The 14,477-nt window shown below is 39.6% G+C and overlaps 1 protein-coding gene across 4 annotated transcripts in view; it reads right to left on the bottom strand.

Annotated features, from left to right (window-relative positions):
- The window catches only part of mdga2a (MAM domain containing glycosylphosphatidylinositol anchor 2a), a 223,814-nt gene that overhangs the window by 110,779 nt on the left and 98,558 nt on the right, over positions 1–14,477 (bottom strand). For 2 of the 4 annotated variants that reach the window (XM_037542047.1, XM_037542048.1), the window contains exons 4-6: positions 13,872–14,068; positions 9,506–9,641; positions 5,945–6,214 (exon numbers count right to left, since the gene is read on the bottom strand). In XM_037542047.1, coding sequence (XP_037397944.1) covers positions 5,945–6,214; positions 9,506–9,641; positions 13,872–14,068 — 603 coding nt within the window. The remainder of the gene's footprint in view (positions 1–5,944; positions 6,215–9,505; positions 9,642–13,871; positions 14,069–14,477) is intronic. The other 2 variants (XM_017713808.2, XM_017713809.2) reach the window with 1 other exon arrangement.

The raw sequence follows: 14,477 nt of genomic DNA on the forward strand, positions 1-14,477 counted from the left end.
AGAAAAGTTAATAGGACATGGTTGAGAGATGCCTCTCAGCTATCCTATTGTGATTACCTAGTGAAAAAGCACTCCTACCAGGAGATAAAATCTCTACTGTAAATAAGTAAAAAGGAGCATTACCATGGCAGTGTGCAGGCTCAGCAAATCCCAGCCCCCTTCACTGCCCCCATCCCCTTATAAATAACAGAGAGCGCGCGACTCCAGTTTATTTTGCTGGAGTCCGCACAGCAGCCCCAGCAACGTGCTGTGTAATCTGCTGAAAAAGCTACTGACAGGGCTCAATACAGAACACCATGAGCTGCACTCGTGCTTTATTGATGGAGCTGCCCTGTAGGCGGTGTGTCAGAAAAGCCTTACTCAGAGCTGCCCAGGACGGTTACTCCTACCTGGGTGCTGCTGACCGAGCCTTCGTTTCACCTCTCTTGCCCACCTCCCTTTGTGAAGGGTGTCCTGATCTGTGCCTGTAATGTACACTGAGCGGGCAGGGTTTGCAAGAAAAAAGATTAACTTTAAAAATAAAAACTGAACACTAACCAGTACAGAAAGCGGACATACTGTATTTGTGTGATTTCTGCTCCAAACTTGTACTTTAGCATTAATTTTTCAAACCATCTGTTGAAAAATCTGTTGAAAAAAAACAAAAACAGCCTTCAGCTTGCTCCAGTCCATTGAGACTTTGGCCTGTTTAATTCAGCCCGTCGAACTTTCACAAAACCTGCAAAATTACTACACCATATGCACATATCCACAGCTTCCCACATACACATTTTTTTGTCAAATTAGTTACGGACATATATATCTCTTCTGGAAAACATTCCTTTGGGTAAGATTATCGAATTTAATTTTGAGGTGGCCAATATGTGGGGTCGCAAAGCTACTGTTGCATGCGGTAATGTCTGGGTTGATAGCCTGCCTGCTAAGCCGATGAGGTTACAGAGCCAAACACCACAGAACAGGTTTAACAACACAGAACACATTTATCTAGGCTAATGCTAACCAGCTCCACTCTCCTAGTTAGAAGCATCGTTCAATATTTAACATTTAACAATTACTGTTACACTGATGATTTGACATTTATTGAATGATGGCTTGAAAATCATGTAACGCATTTAACTATTTATTGACCAAATAAGGAAACTACACTTATTAATTTAAAATTTTTAAATAACACAGGAAAGAGGCGGCAAAAAGTGACACAAATGCTTTTATGTCACTTCCCACGCTTACAACACCCACAATAATACAAGTAATATATGGAGACAATTTGAAAGTATGAAATAAGAGCATATGGCCCAACCTTATCTCTCAGTGGTGAAAAGACATAGGCTAAAACCTATAGATCCAGGTAATATTAGCTTTCAGACTGTTCTCTGCTGAGGTCTGAAGCTCATGAGGATTTTGTGCTCATGTTGTGGTTTTAATCCATTTCTAAGATCCAACACCTGAAGAAATCATTTTTGGTCAGCAGCCTTTTTAGCTCATTAACTTAGTCATAAACCTTGACACAGTCTCAGGTCTCTTTTTTGACAGGTTTAATTGGTAATGCAGACGTCCACACAGTTTAATCCATATCCTATACTTCTGTGTTTGTTTTAGAAAAAAGGGTCAAATTTCACACTGATCTGATGTACAAGACTGCTAGCACAGCACTGCAGCACACTGTAAAGTTCTGAATGCTTGTCAGAGGTACCTGTGCCTAGTTATGGTTGCTAAGCCATGACTGAGCAATTGTTATTTAGGGTAGGGGTTTAGACTTTTTCCTGCACACTCTTTGTGTCAGACATACTCTTAGTGAATCTTTGGACAGGTTCCTACAGTAAACTATTATACAAAGGATTCTGAACAGACAACACTACTGAAAAGTGGTGGGGGATCCTATTTATGCTCATGTATGGCATTATTCTTAAGGTAGTAGGTGGATGTGCAGTATGTGTGCGTGCTCAGTGGGCTCTCTCTCCTTTGTCAGGCTGCTCATGTTCCTTCCTCCACAAGGGATGAAAAGCATTTCAGATGACCACCATGGAAGCCCTTGTTTAAGCTGAGCACAGGCAGCCAGCAGTGTGCGGCCAGATTACCAGAGTTCACAATCCTCCACATGTAATATCGTTTTCTCCTCAATCCCTTGCTTATTTTTCCTGGCAAATGAGATTCAGCCATCTGTGCAGCAGAGAAGCCTTCGTGGCATGAAACCTTCCCAATGACGGTCGGAATGGCTTATCTTATGAGAAGTGCCCTCCATCCACCAAGCTATCACTATTACTATCTGTCTAATGGCATGGATTGTGGTGATTTATGAGGGAAAAAAACCCACGCAAGATGTGAATTGAAAACACAAGGCTTGGTAAAAACGGTCTTTAGAGACAGAGTGAGTTGTTCCGGTGACGTTCTAATGCCCATGTCTACCACATAATGACACAGATCACCTCACAAAATGAGCAGCTTTTCTGTAACAGGAGGCCGACAGATCAAACTTCTGGCAAGCTCCATTACAGTGCCAGATGCAGAGGAGGAGACGGGTTTTTATGCAGACAAGTTGACAAGTTCCCCCAGCGAGCCACGTGAAGCAAAGGGGGTTATAAACATTGATAATCGCCCTACAGTGTTAAAAAGCCTTTGGGAACATTTAAGCACACAAACTACTCTTCTAAAAGACAAGAAAAAAGAAAAACATCACATTATGCACATCTAATGCATACACTGTCTTCATTACAGGATGTTCAGAAGCTGAAGAGAAAATAGTACCATCAGAGAAGAAAAACGGAACGAGAAAGAGCATAAACAGGCCGGAGGTTCAAGATCTGAGGATTGTGAGAAAATCAAAAATGAAGGTCTTGAAAAAACGTCATCAAGAACAGTACACATGTACTAAAAGTGGGAGCTCAGCTGAAACAGCATTTATAATAATCCACAGGACAGTAATTCTGAAGTATTTCTTGAGGCAATCTGAGGTTTTTCCATGCATACTCAGTTAATTAAACACAGTATTTACATTTGTTTTCTTTGATATTTTCTCAAACCGTTCGGTTCCTGAAGGAATTGCATGTTTTCATCGGCTTCAGCTTTCTGTTGCTTGCAGAGGGTCTGACTGCTGCTGATCAGTTGAGCATATATAATGTAAAATTACAGACAGAACTTATGAGGATACATATTTTTTGTCTTCCATGCCAAAAATTTCAATCTGAGTTTGCCACGAGAATTAAAGTCAGTCTTCAAAGAATCTCGGCAAGACTATAACTCAAGACAGTTGATGCAAGAGGAAATAGTGTGAAAAATTCATGTGACTTATCAGCCACTTTCTGAAACTGGGCTATATTTTTGCAAGTAGCATAGTAGAAGGATTAAGGGATGGGTCTGCTATGCTATGATATGTTCAGAGTAAAAGAGTGAAACATATCTCATTTTCACTGATATTCCATCCACTTTAACCAAGCCTCTTACTCTCTCACTTCTTTCCCAAGTTGGCCATAAAATTTTACATGGAGCTGGAATCTTATTTTTTTGTTGCGAATACATTTTGGTTCTCAGAAAAAGCTACTCAAAGTAAAAGCCTAACTAATTGGAAGAAAGGTCAACTAACTATCCAAGTTCTGCCCATAAGTGCATTCCTTCATAATTACTGCTGCTAGCTTTGACAAGCTTTGTGGCACACAACTCACATCAGATCACTACAATGTTTGAGTCTCTGCATAAGATAAACTCTGCTTTTAGCTAATCAAAACCAGGCACGTTGGAAACAACAATGACATAGAATTCGCCACCATGCTAACATATCCCAACACTATAACCTTTTACATGCATACAAAATTAATAACACACTGTAAGTCTAGGCATGTTGTCTGGCTGGCCTGAAAAACATTTTGCAGAATTTGAATACTCGTTCTCAAAACCACCCTTGAAAATAATATCCATAATTTTAAATATGTTTCTGCAGTTTGAAATTTACCCAGTAGGCAGCAACAATGTATTAATAAGGTATTATAGAGCAAAGCGGTACTCCTAAAAACATTAATAGTGTTGTACAGCAAAGATGTACTCTGATAAGGATCACTATACTTACTTTGAGATGATTCATCAACTTTGTCATGCCTCCATGTTATAACAAGCACTTCTCCCATTTTTTTACATTTAAAGTGATTTATTAGGCAGCTTTGCTCTTTAAGCTTTAATGGCCACATGGAAAGCAGGTTGTTGCTCTCTGAGGCAAAGTGATGTGGATGCCTTTTATGGTTCATTCAACTAAACCAGCTATAATTTATATTTTTTAAAATTTTCCACATATTAACTGTTAACACATAATGACTGTTCTATCTAAGGCCTTTGCAGATAAATTGTGTTGTAGTTTAGACTGAAAAACAAAGCTTCCAAATAGTAAATGAAGGAACGAATACCAACATAATCAAATTAATCGAGTCAGCCAGAGCATTTTGACAAAAACCATGTTACAATTTCTCATTAGGATCAATGGGATTTCTGCCAGCATTCTATAATGCTTACACAGCCTCACAAGAGTTACTATAAAAGAATGTATTTGTGGGCAGAGCATGGACACATCAATCAAAATACTGACCATATTCTCTACTACCTGTCTGTGCTATGTGAAGAGTACTACAGAGGCTTTAGGAATGACACCTAGCATCTGTTTCTCTCTGTCTCTGTCTCTCTTCTGCCTCTGCCATTCTTTCTCCTTTACTCAGTTGATCCTCTGCCTTGGCAAACCACCTGACTCCTGGGTCTCCATCCAGCCTCATGCTAATGCAGTCCGAGCTTCATTTCACTGTGCTTCTCAGAGACGGAGGGTTGACAGCCAGAAAAGCATTCACACTCAAACCAGGGCCTCCAGATGTGCAAACAGCTTTCTTTGCACACCAGGGATCGCTTTTGAGAGGGGGTAACTATGAAATAAGCTACAACAGCTGCTACAGTCTAGACTCCCACTGAGAACGACACACTCTAAATCTCCTCCTCTGCTGGATTTGACTTAGTTCCTTCTTGTTTGTGTGGTGGGTATTTAAAGAAATCATGATACAGTTATTGCTTTTAGCAGTTTGACAGTGGCTTAGCGGTTCAACTCAATAGATAACTGTGCTATTGCTATTAGGAAGCCTTTATTTATGACTACTTTTAATATCTTTTGCCAGCAATAAAATCTGAGCAACAGTCTTTAACAGTGGAAGAAATGCCTATTTCAGTAATGAATAATGTACCAATTCTTTATTAATCTTTATTGCCATTCTCACACTTTACTACCTTACTATACCATCATTGTTATCCCTGTAACAGTTTGTAAATTTTAAAACTTGCTGCAAAGTCTACAGACATGCACTACATAATGAATACTGTGGATTAATTAATCGTTTTAATGTTGCCTTTTTTTCACTGAATAAATTTGAAATTCAATTGAATCAGGCTATATTCAGCAATAATCAATGAAATATTTAGCAGAATTAAATGGAAAACTGTGCAACAAATAAAACATCCTGGGATAGTTTTGGAAAAAGCTACAGGGAGGGCCTTTTAATATGCAATGGTAAAAATCAAAGTGTAGGCAAATCTGAATTAATCCTGTCACATATAGTGTCCATTTAAAAAAAATGAACACTTCATTTTGGTCTTTGGCCCATAACTTCAGTGTACATTCCGATGCAGTGACTATGAGTGACTGCTCAAGGCAGTGTCATTATTTATATTTGCATGTATGCTGCATGCATTGTTGGAGACATTTATTATCCTTGCCCCGAGTCCTGTCTATCATTTGCAATTCATTGTGTGCTGACAAATTGCATTCTCTGAAAAATGATGGCAACTTATGGGTGCCGTGAGAGCTTTCCTCAATGTCGAAACTCATATTTGCGGCCCTGCAGATCCTTGAATCTGACAGCTATTCTATATGATCCACCAAGTGTGTTTGAAAAGAGCAGAGGTAGTAGACAGCAGTACAGACCTCTGACAATGATGTTTGTGGACTTTTTGGCGGGGTTGCCCACGTTGTTACTGGCCAGACAGCTATAGACACCAGCCTCTTCTGTGCTGATGGCAGGGATGGTCAGGGTCCCACCGTTCAGGACACTCTTCTTAGGAAGGCCCTCAGCATTGCGTACCCATGTTAGAACTGGGGTGGGCTCCCCTCCAGAGGTGATGCAGACCAGAGTCACTGTCTGTCCTGGGTTAGCCACTATGGGGTCTTCTACCAGCAGCTTAATGGTGGGAGATGCTGGGAAAAAATGGCAAATGTTACTAAAACTGATATATGGTGTATGTTAAGGTGGTATGGTCTGGTAAGGCGGTATGGTCTGGTAAGGCCTGAGTGGAATTAGCAGTGATTAACAAGTAATGTGATGAAATGCTTCAAAGGCAGTGATCACCATGTTAAGAAAAAGATCAAAAAGAGAACTAGAAAGGACTAATTTAAGTTTAAACAGCTTGCTAATAAATCCTACATAATATGTATACGTAACATTATACACTGCTCAAAAAAATAAAGGGAACACTTAAACAACACAATATAACTCAAAGTAAATCAAACTTCTGTGAAATCAAACTGTCCACTTAGGAAGCAACACTGATTGATAATCAATTTCACATGCTGTTGTGCAAATGGAATAGACAACAAGTGGACATTATTGGCAATAAATAGATGACACACTTAATAAAGGAGTGGTTCTGCAGGTGGGGACCACAGACCACTTCTCAGTACCAATGCGTTCTGGCTGATGTTTTGGTCACTTTTGAATGTTGGTAGTGCTTTCACACTCGTGGTAGCATGAGACGGACTCTACAACCCACACAAGTAGCTCAGGTAGTGCAGCTCATCTAGGATGGCACATCAATGTGAGCTGTAGCAAGACGATTTGCTGTGTCTGTCAGCGTAGTGTCCAGAGGCTGGAGGCGCTACCAGGAGACAGACCAGTACACCAGGAGACGTAGAGGAGGCCATAGGAGGGCAACAGCCCAGCAGCAGGACTGCTACCTCCGCCTTTGTGCAAGAAGGAAGAGGAGGAGCACTGCCAGAGCCCTGCAAAAGGACCTCCAGCAGGCCACAAATGTGCATGTGTCTGCACAAACAGTTAGAAACCGACTCCATGAGGATTGTATGAGGGCCCGACGTCAACAGATGGGGGTTGTGCTCACAGCCCAACACCGTGCATCACGCTTGGCATTTGCCAGAGAACACCAGGATTGGCAAATTCGCCACTGGCGCCCTGTGCTCTTCACAGATGAAAGCAGGTTCACACTGAGCACATGTGACAGACGTGACAGAGTCTGGAGACGCCGTGGAGAGCGATCTGCTGCCTGCAACATCCTTCAGCATGACCAGTTTAGCAGTGGATCAGTAATGGTGTGGGGTGGCATTTCTTTGGAGGGCCGCACAGCCCTCCATGTGCTCGCCAGAGGTAGCCTGACTGCCATTAGGTACCGAGATGAGATCCTCAGACCCCTTGTGAGACCATATGCTGGTGCAGTTGGCCCTGGGTTCCTCCTAATGCAGGACAATGCTAGACCTCATGTGGCTGGAGTGTGTCAGCAGTTCCTGCAAGATGCAAGATTGAAGCTATGGACTGGCCCGCCCGTTCCCCAGACCTGAATCCGATGGAGCGAGACATGATGTCCCAGATGTCGCTCCATCCACCAACGCCACGTTGCACCACAGACTGTCCAGGAGTTGGTGGATGCTTTAGTCCAGGTCTGGGAGGAGATCCCTCAGGAGACCATCCACCACCTCATCAGGAGCATGCCCAGGCGTTGTAGGGAGGTCATACAGGCACATGGAGGCCACACACAATACTGAGCCTCATTCTGACTTGTTTTAAGGGCATTACATCAAAGTTGGATCAGCCTGTAGTGTGTTTTTCCACTTTAATTTTGTGTGACTCCAAATCCAGGCCTCCATTGGTTAATACATTTGATTTCCATTGATGATTTTTGTGTGATTTTGTTGTCAGCACATTCAACTTTGTACAGAACAAAGTATTCAATGAAAATATTTCATTCATTCAGATCTAGGATGTGTTATTTAGGTGTTCCCTTTATTTTTTTGAGCAGTGTATTCTTTTTTACTGTTACAATAGATTCACCGAGTGAAACATATAATGTATACTGAAGTGTCCTACAGGCAGCTATAGTTCTTTTCTAGGTCGACTGATAAAATGATGCTGTTACATATCTTTTTTTTAAATACAAAAAACACACTGGACGTAGCTTTGGAAGTCAGCCACTCATTGGCACATGTTCATCAGTCTAAAGTTTCTCCACAAGAGGAATATGCAAGTCTGATTAGCACGCATCATTTAAGGAGCAGAAACAGCTATGAACCCACACTAGTGGTGACTTTGCAGTCATATATTTCAAAATGAAAGGTGAAATAGCCATTATTACCGAAAGATGCTCAAAAAGTACCAAAAAAGTTACAAGGTATAATATTTAATATGCATTTTCATTAAAGGTTTTCATTAAATCACATGCTAAAAAGCATATATGCTAAAAGTAGCATAAAATATAAGTCTAACCTGCAGTGTTTGCTGGAGGGCAATAATCCAGATCAATAAATTATAGTAAAATAATGTCCTAATTATTGTTTGGTTATCACCCAGGTCGGTATCTATGAAACTTCAGACACCAAGTATGGCTGACCAACTACACATTTGGGAAAAAAGTGTGATTCAGATTTTTATTATTTTTATTAAAATTATAAACTGCTGATAGGTGGTGGAAATAAATAAATTTTAAAAAGTCAAACATTGAAAGTGTTGAATTCATGTACACTGAGAAGCGGTTATGTCACACTCCTAATGTCTGACTGTGCTTGTTTCCCCCTCCATCATTTCAACTGATGCTTTCAATCCTTACAATCAAAAATGCCCCTAAATGCTTTTAGCATAAGAGTGCTAGCATGCTGAGAGGCAAGTGTCTTATAGTTGGCTCCATCATCACCATAAGGCTCTATGAGTGACTAGAGTGAAGCTGAGAGAAAGAAATAAAAACAGAAAGAGAGAGAGAGAGAGAGAGAGAGAGAGAGAGAGAGAGAGAGAGAGAGAGACAGCCAGAGGGAAAAGATTGCCGGCTCTGATCAGGCTCTAATGGATCCCGTAAAGGTCAGGTCATAGCCACGAAAGAAAGTCGAGCCCACCGGGACAGATAAAGAGTGCATGGAGCCACAGGGGCATTTACTTAAGAATATGGTTCTTCCAGGGACTGAATTAACTGCGGAGGCAGTGGTGAAAACTGCAGGGAACCTTCTCCAGCAATCAACAGGACGGAGGAGTAGAAAAGAACTGGCAAGTCATCAAGTTTAATAGACTTACCATGCTCTCGCAACTTCTGTTCTGCTCATGGACTATTTGCTACTGGAGCATGCCACAAATATCAGGCCAGTCCACAGCAGGCTGCTTGAAACCAATATCATGGCAAATCAGAAAAGACTAAGTGCATGAGACAGAAGAGAACCTGGCAAATCAATGTTCTATCTTTCTTGGTGTTTTGCTGTTTGTCAGGAAGCAAAACATACCCGTTCTGTTGCTGAGTTGGAAGAGTACGCTCTTGTCAGGGATGCCACAGACATTGCGGACCGAGGCAGTACAGGTGTAATTGGCGTAGTCCTGAGGTCGAAGGTTTTTCAGCTTGAGGATCTTTGTCTCCCCCTGCAGCTCAGAGAGAAAGGTTGTACGTAAAGTCCTCCAGCAAATGGCTTTCATTCTTTGACACTTAACATTTCAAGTTCATGCATAATACACTCTTGCACCACTCCTTTTTCGACAGCCTTGAGACATTCAGTACTGATACCGTTCTCACAAAGAAATATAGCTGTTAATGGTCCAAGATTCATGTGAAGTGTAGCCTTCATTAATGTCAACGCTAGACTACATAATGAATCGATCTCTTAAATCCATATTGATTAAATTCTAAATTCAGCTCCACACATTCAAAAAGAATAAGTGCATGTTTTTACTGAGTCATAGTTTAACAACTTCGGGGTTTATTCATTTTGCCTGGACTGGCTTTAACCATCATTAAACCGCACTTTGGGCATAAGCGGAGACACATCTCATTTCAGTCAGTTGTTCATCATTATTCCCACTGGTCACTGGCCTTTTACACAAAATTCTTGCATCATAGTTTAGCTAGTTCTCATTTTACACCATTAACCTCAAATTATTATACTTCACTGGATCCCAATTGCTCTCTCTCGCTGTGCTTCTGGTAAGAGTTCACTTTATGTTGCCCTAGATGACGTTTCCCTTCCTCTCTTCTTGAGTTTAACTTCACTAATAACTTAGACTGAAATATTAGTATTAATACATTCTTTGCCAAAGCTTCAATTAGTCAAGAAAAGTAGCACTGCACACACATATTCTAAGATGCTCTTTTGAACAAATGGCTTTTTTTGTGAACCAATGACAGCAGTTATGCACTTTTCATGTTTATACTTCTGCACAAGAGTGAGAAAAGGCTGGGTCCAACATAACACTCAAAATCTCTTTTGTCAAAAGTATATGGGCTGATCCCATGCATTTCTCTGTCCCTTGGGGAACACAGAGAGTAGACAGAGTTCAACACAGCCCCGTTTCCCGTAACTAATTACAGATACAAATGCATTCTTGATTTTTGAAATGCCACTCAGCAGATGATCTCTCCACAGTATCTAGCGTAGCAGGTACACATTTGAAAATCAGCCTTTGTGAAGCTGTCAGAGCCAATGTGTTCTCCACTGGTCCAGATAAAACTCCTGATGTCAAAATACTTTTCACTCAATGTATCTCTTGTTAGTGATGATGACTCTGAAGTGAAAGCAAAGGATTTCGACTTAAGTCCCAGAGAGATTCTCCTGCAGGCAGGTGGAACTCACAGCATGAACGAAACGTCAGAAAGATGTTAAAGTTTGTGATGGCTCTTGAGTGGGAGAGAAGCAGACTCCTAAATATAAAAGCCTGCCTATGAACTTTTTGAAATTGCTCGAAAATGTCTGCAGAATTACCTTTCTAATCTGAAAGGGCTACACACATGCTATATTTTATGCATACTTTAAAAGGCCAGCCACTACATTAAACAGGGCCCGACCAATATGAATTATACTAATTTTAAGGCAATGTGAAACTGTGTAAAACTTAATTTAATATTTATATTTTAGATATTAAATTTATATTCCCATAGTTTTAGTTAAACAGTGCTTCACTGACAACATGATGGTCAGTTCACAGTTCCATGTCTTAAACTCAACTCAATAGCAAAAACATCCAAAAAAGTTGGGACGCTGTGAAAAATGTAAATAAAAGCAAAAAGCATCGATGTGCAAATCATCAAATCCTATAATTAATGGAAAATAAGACAAATACAACATATTAAATGTTGAAACTGATAAATGCTATTGTTCTTTGAAAAATATATGTCCATTTTGAACTTGATGTCAACAACCTGTTTCAAAAAAGTTGAGACGAAGGTCTTGTTTACTGCAGCCAGACAATACCAAACCATATTCTGCATGTATTGCAACAACATTGCTTCCATATTAAAAGAGTGCAGGTGCTAAACCTGTCAGCCACTAAAAATATTTTGCACATTATGAGATGAAAAATAGAACAACGGTGACCCTGAACTGCTGAACAGCTGATATTCTATATCAAAGAAGAATGGGAAACATTTTGCTTTCAAAACTACAGCAAATGGTCTCCAGTTCCTAAACGCATACAGTTGTTAAAAGAAGAGGTGATGAAACATAGTGGTAAACATGCCCCCATCCCAACTTTTTTGGAATGTGTTGTTGGCAACAAATTCAAAATGGGAATATATTTTTCAAATAACAATAACATATCTTTAAGCATGTAATATGGTGTCTTTGTAGTATTTTCCTTTAAAAACATGGTTTACATGATTTGCATATCACTGCATTCTATTCTTATTTACATTCTGCACAGTATGGGTTGTATATAATACAAATATTGTAGCAATGAGGGCAGTGGTACCCAGAGTTCTATGTGGTTTATTTTTTGTTAATTACCTCTTATTATTCTTAGTTTTTATCAGTTCACATCATAGAAAAGGGTGATCTCATTACGATGTTAATCTCATGTTAAGGTTTTCTTACATTTTCATTTGAAATATGTTTTTGAATTTTAAATATGATGGTATTTTGTGTTCAAATGTACTGGTTCAGCTTGTATTGCTGTCTTGTAATTACTCATTTTAAGAGGGGCTCCCAGTGCCAAAGCCCTTCAAGTTTCACTCTGTCATCAGGAGACTTGAGTTTCATACCTGGTTGTGCTGCAGTCCCAAAAATTCCTGATTGTCAGCAATATTTTGACTGATTTAAAAAATGCTGGCTAATGATATCAATATCAATTACAAACCAATACATTTCTACTTTGACGCAATGCTGTGAAATATATTGAAATTTGATACCATTTTTGCTACCAAAGGCAAACAAAATGAGCATTTTCTATATAAACATGTCCAAACACACATACATTTTCTCTTGTAAATCACTGCTCTAAAGTGAGGCTCATTTTCACACAAGCAGTGCAGATAGAGCGGCATGAGAGACAAATAGAAATACAGCTATTGTGTCAACATCTTTAATAACTAAATTCTTTATACTTAACACTGAGCGCATGCAGTTGTCAAAACAAATAAATGTTGAGGCCATTACAGGATGCTTTAAGGTAGCTTCAAGTTAGCTTAGTTGTTGTCAGCATTTGGCTTTTAGCCCTAGATTAATGAGAAACCTTGTTAAATGTTTCAGCGATACTGAAAAGGGGAGTCACCAACCTCCTTGAACACCATGTACAAGTCTGGTAGAGCTGGTAACATTTTCTGATAAGGACATTTACACATTCATTATCAAACTATCTACCTGTAGTTTTAATACAAGGCTGAAGTTGTCTTCTTATTCACCAGCTTCTTGTTCAAAGTTTTCCATTATACCTTAAATGGTGCAGCAGCCTCAGGTGCCACAATGTAACTGCTGCACTATAAAATGTGGAATGAAGAAATACAATCAAGAAGCTAACTTCAGCTTGGTAGTTTTAATGCTGGTGGTAGTTTTTGATTTTGGATATCAAAATATCTTTCCTACAATTTTATGTACAGAGATACCTACAAGGTAGCACTTAATCAGAACAGCCTTGCCATCTTTATTTGCTTTAAAGCCAAAACATGTTCACACAGCACTCTTGCTGTCTTCTTTGTCGACTAAGACTATTCGCAAAGGCTGTGAACTTGCTGCAGCTGCTATTTCAGCATAACAAAGCGCACCAGTAGCAAGACCCCCTCGCAGCGGTACATTATGGAAGCCTATTTGGGTCAAAAGAAAGTGCAAGCAGGAAAGCACATTTGATATGAATAGCATTGATACTGCAGGAAGTGAATATTGTACCATTTCAAAGTTTTCAGTATTGACAACACTATTGGACACTTGTTTATAACATTCTCAGACATAATGTTGAGGGCTGGTACATAGAGGAAGTATATGTAAACTCTAATACAACTTGATACAATTCACCAATGCAACATGTACTCTGTAGTATAACTGCACATGCTCCATTATTTCTTGCCATAGTCCATCAGAAGCAAGACAATTCCACACATTTCAGGAGCATGTATGGGACAGCAGTAATTAAGTAATCTTCCAATTATTTTGACGTTTCTTTAACACAAAGCAATAAAATAATAAAAAGGATTTAACTAAACAATAACAAGTCATGCAAAGACCTGGATTCCAAAATATGTCAAAAAGAGTAATTCAGTTTAATAGAGTAATTGTACAGATTTTACATGCAAGTGAAATTACACATTTATGCATAAGCCTTTAGATTAAAATGCATATTTAGTAATGTGTCCAAACTTTTTACTAGTAGTGTATGTGTGGTTTTAAAGCTTACCTGTGTAAAGAAAGGCTCATAGATCTCCACGCCTTTGTCAGAGCCTTGAGATAGAAACTCGCGCCCACGTCTCCAGCTATATCGCACTGGGGGGTTGGAGTTGGCAGCGCAGCGGAGGAAAACTGTCCTCTCATAGTAGAACTGCTCCTTAGCTTCTCCTACACTCTGGTGTACTGTCACCACAGGGTCATCCAGATCTAAAATAATGCACATATAACACAATTTGAAGTGATGTCTAAGAGTTAAGCTAGGCCAAAGCACACCAACCCCTAAATTGATGGAAATGTACAAAAAGAACTCTTAACACAATCTATGTTGTGCTAACACCAGTACAGCTACAGTCTTACACTGTCCCTCTCTTTTTATAATCATCTAAAATAATTAATTTTATTTCTCAACCTTAAAGTAGTAAACTTAACCTTAAACTAGATTATTGCTATTTATTACATCCAAAGTAGTTACAGTGTATTCAGCTGCATAGGTAGCTGGCTTAACCTGCACAGCCTGATAAAACAGCATTGCTCCCTCCCTTATCCTTACTAAACTGCATCAGCAAAAAGTCAGGGAGAAGTAGCAATATGGCCAAAATTATGTAAACACCTGACC

Source organism: Pygocentrus nattereri, chromosome 10 (assembly GCF_015220715.1).
Source record: "Pygocentrus nattereri isolate fPygNat1 chromosome 10, fPygNat1.pri, whole genome shotgun sequence".
Classification (NCBI taxonomy): Eukaryota; Metazoa; Chordata; class Actinopteri; order Characiformes; family Serrasalmidae; genus Pygocentrus; species Pygocentrus nattereri.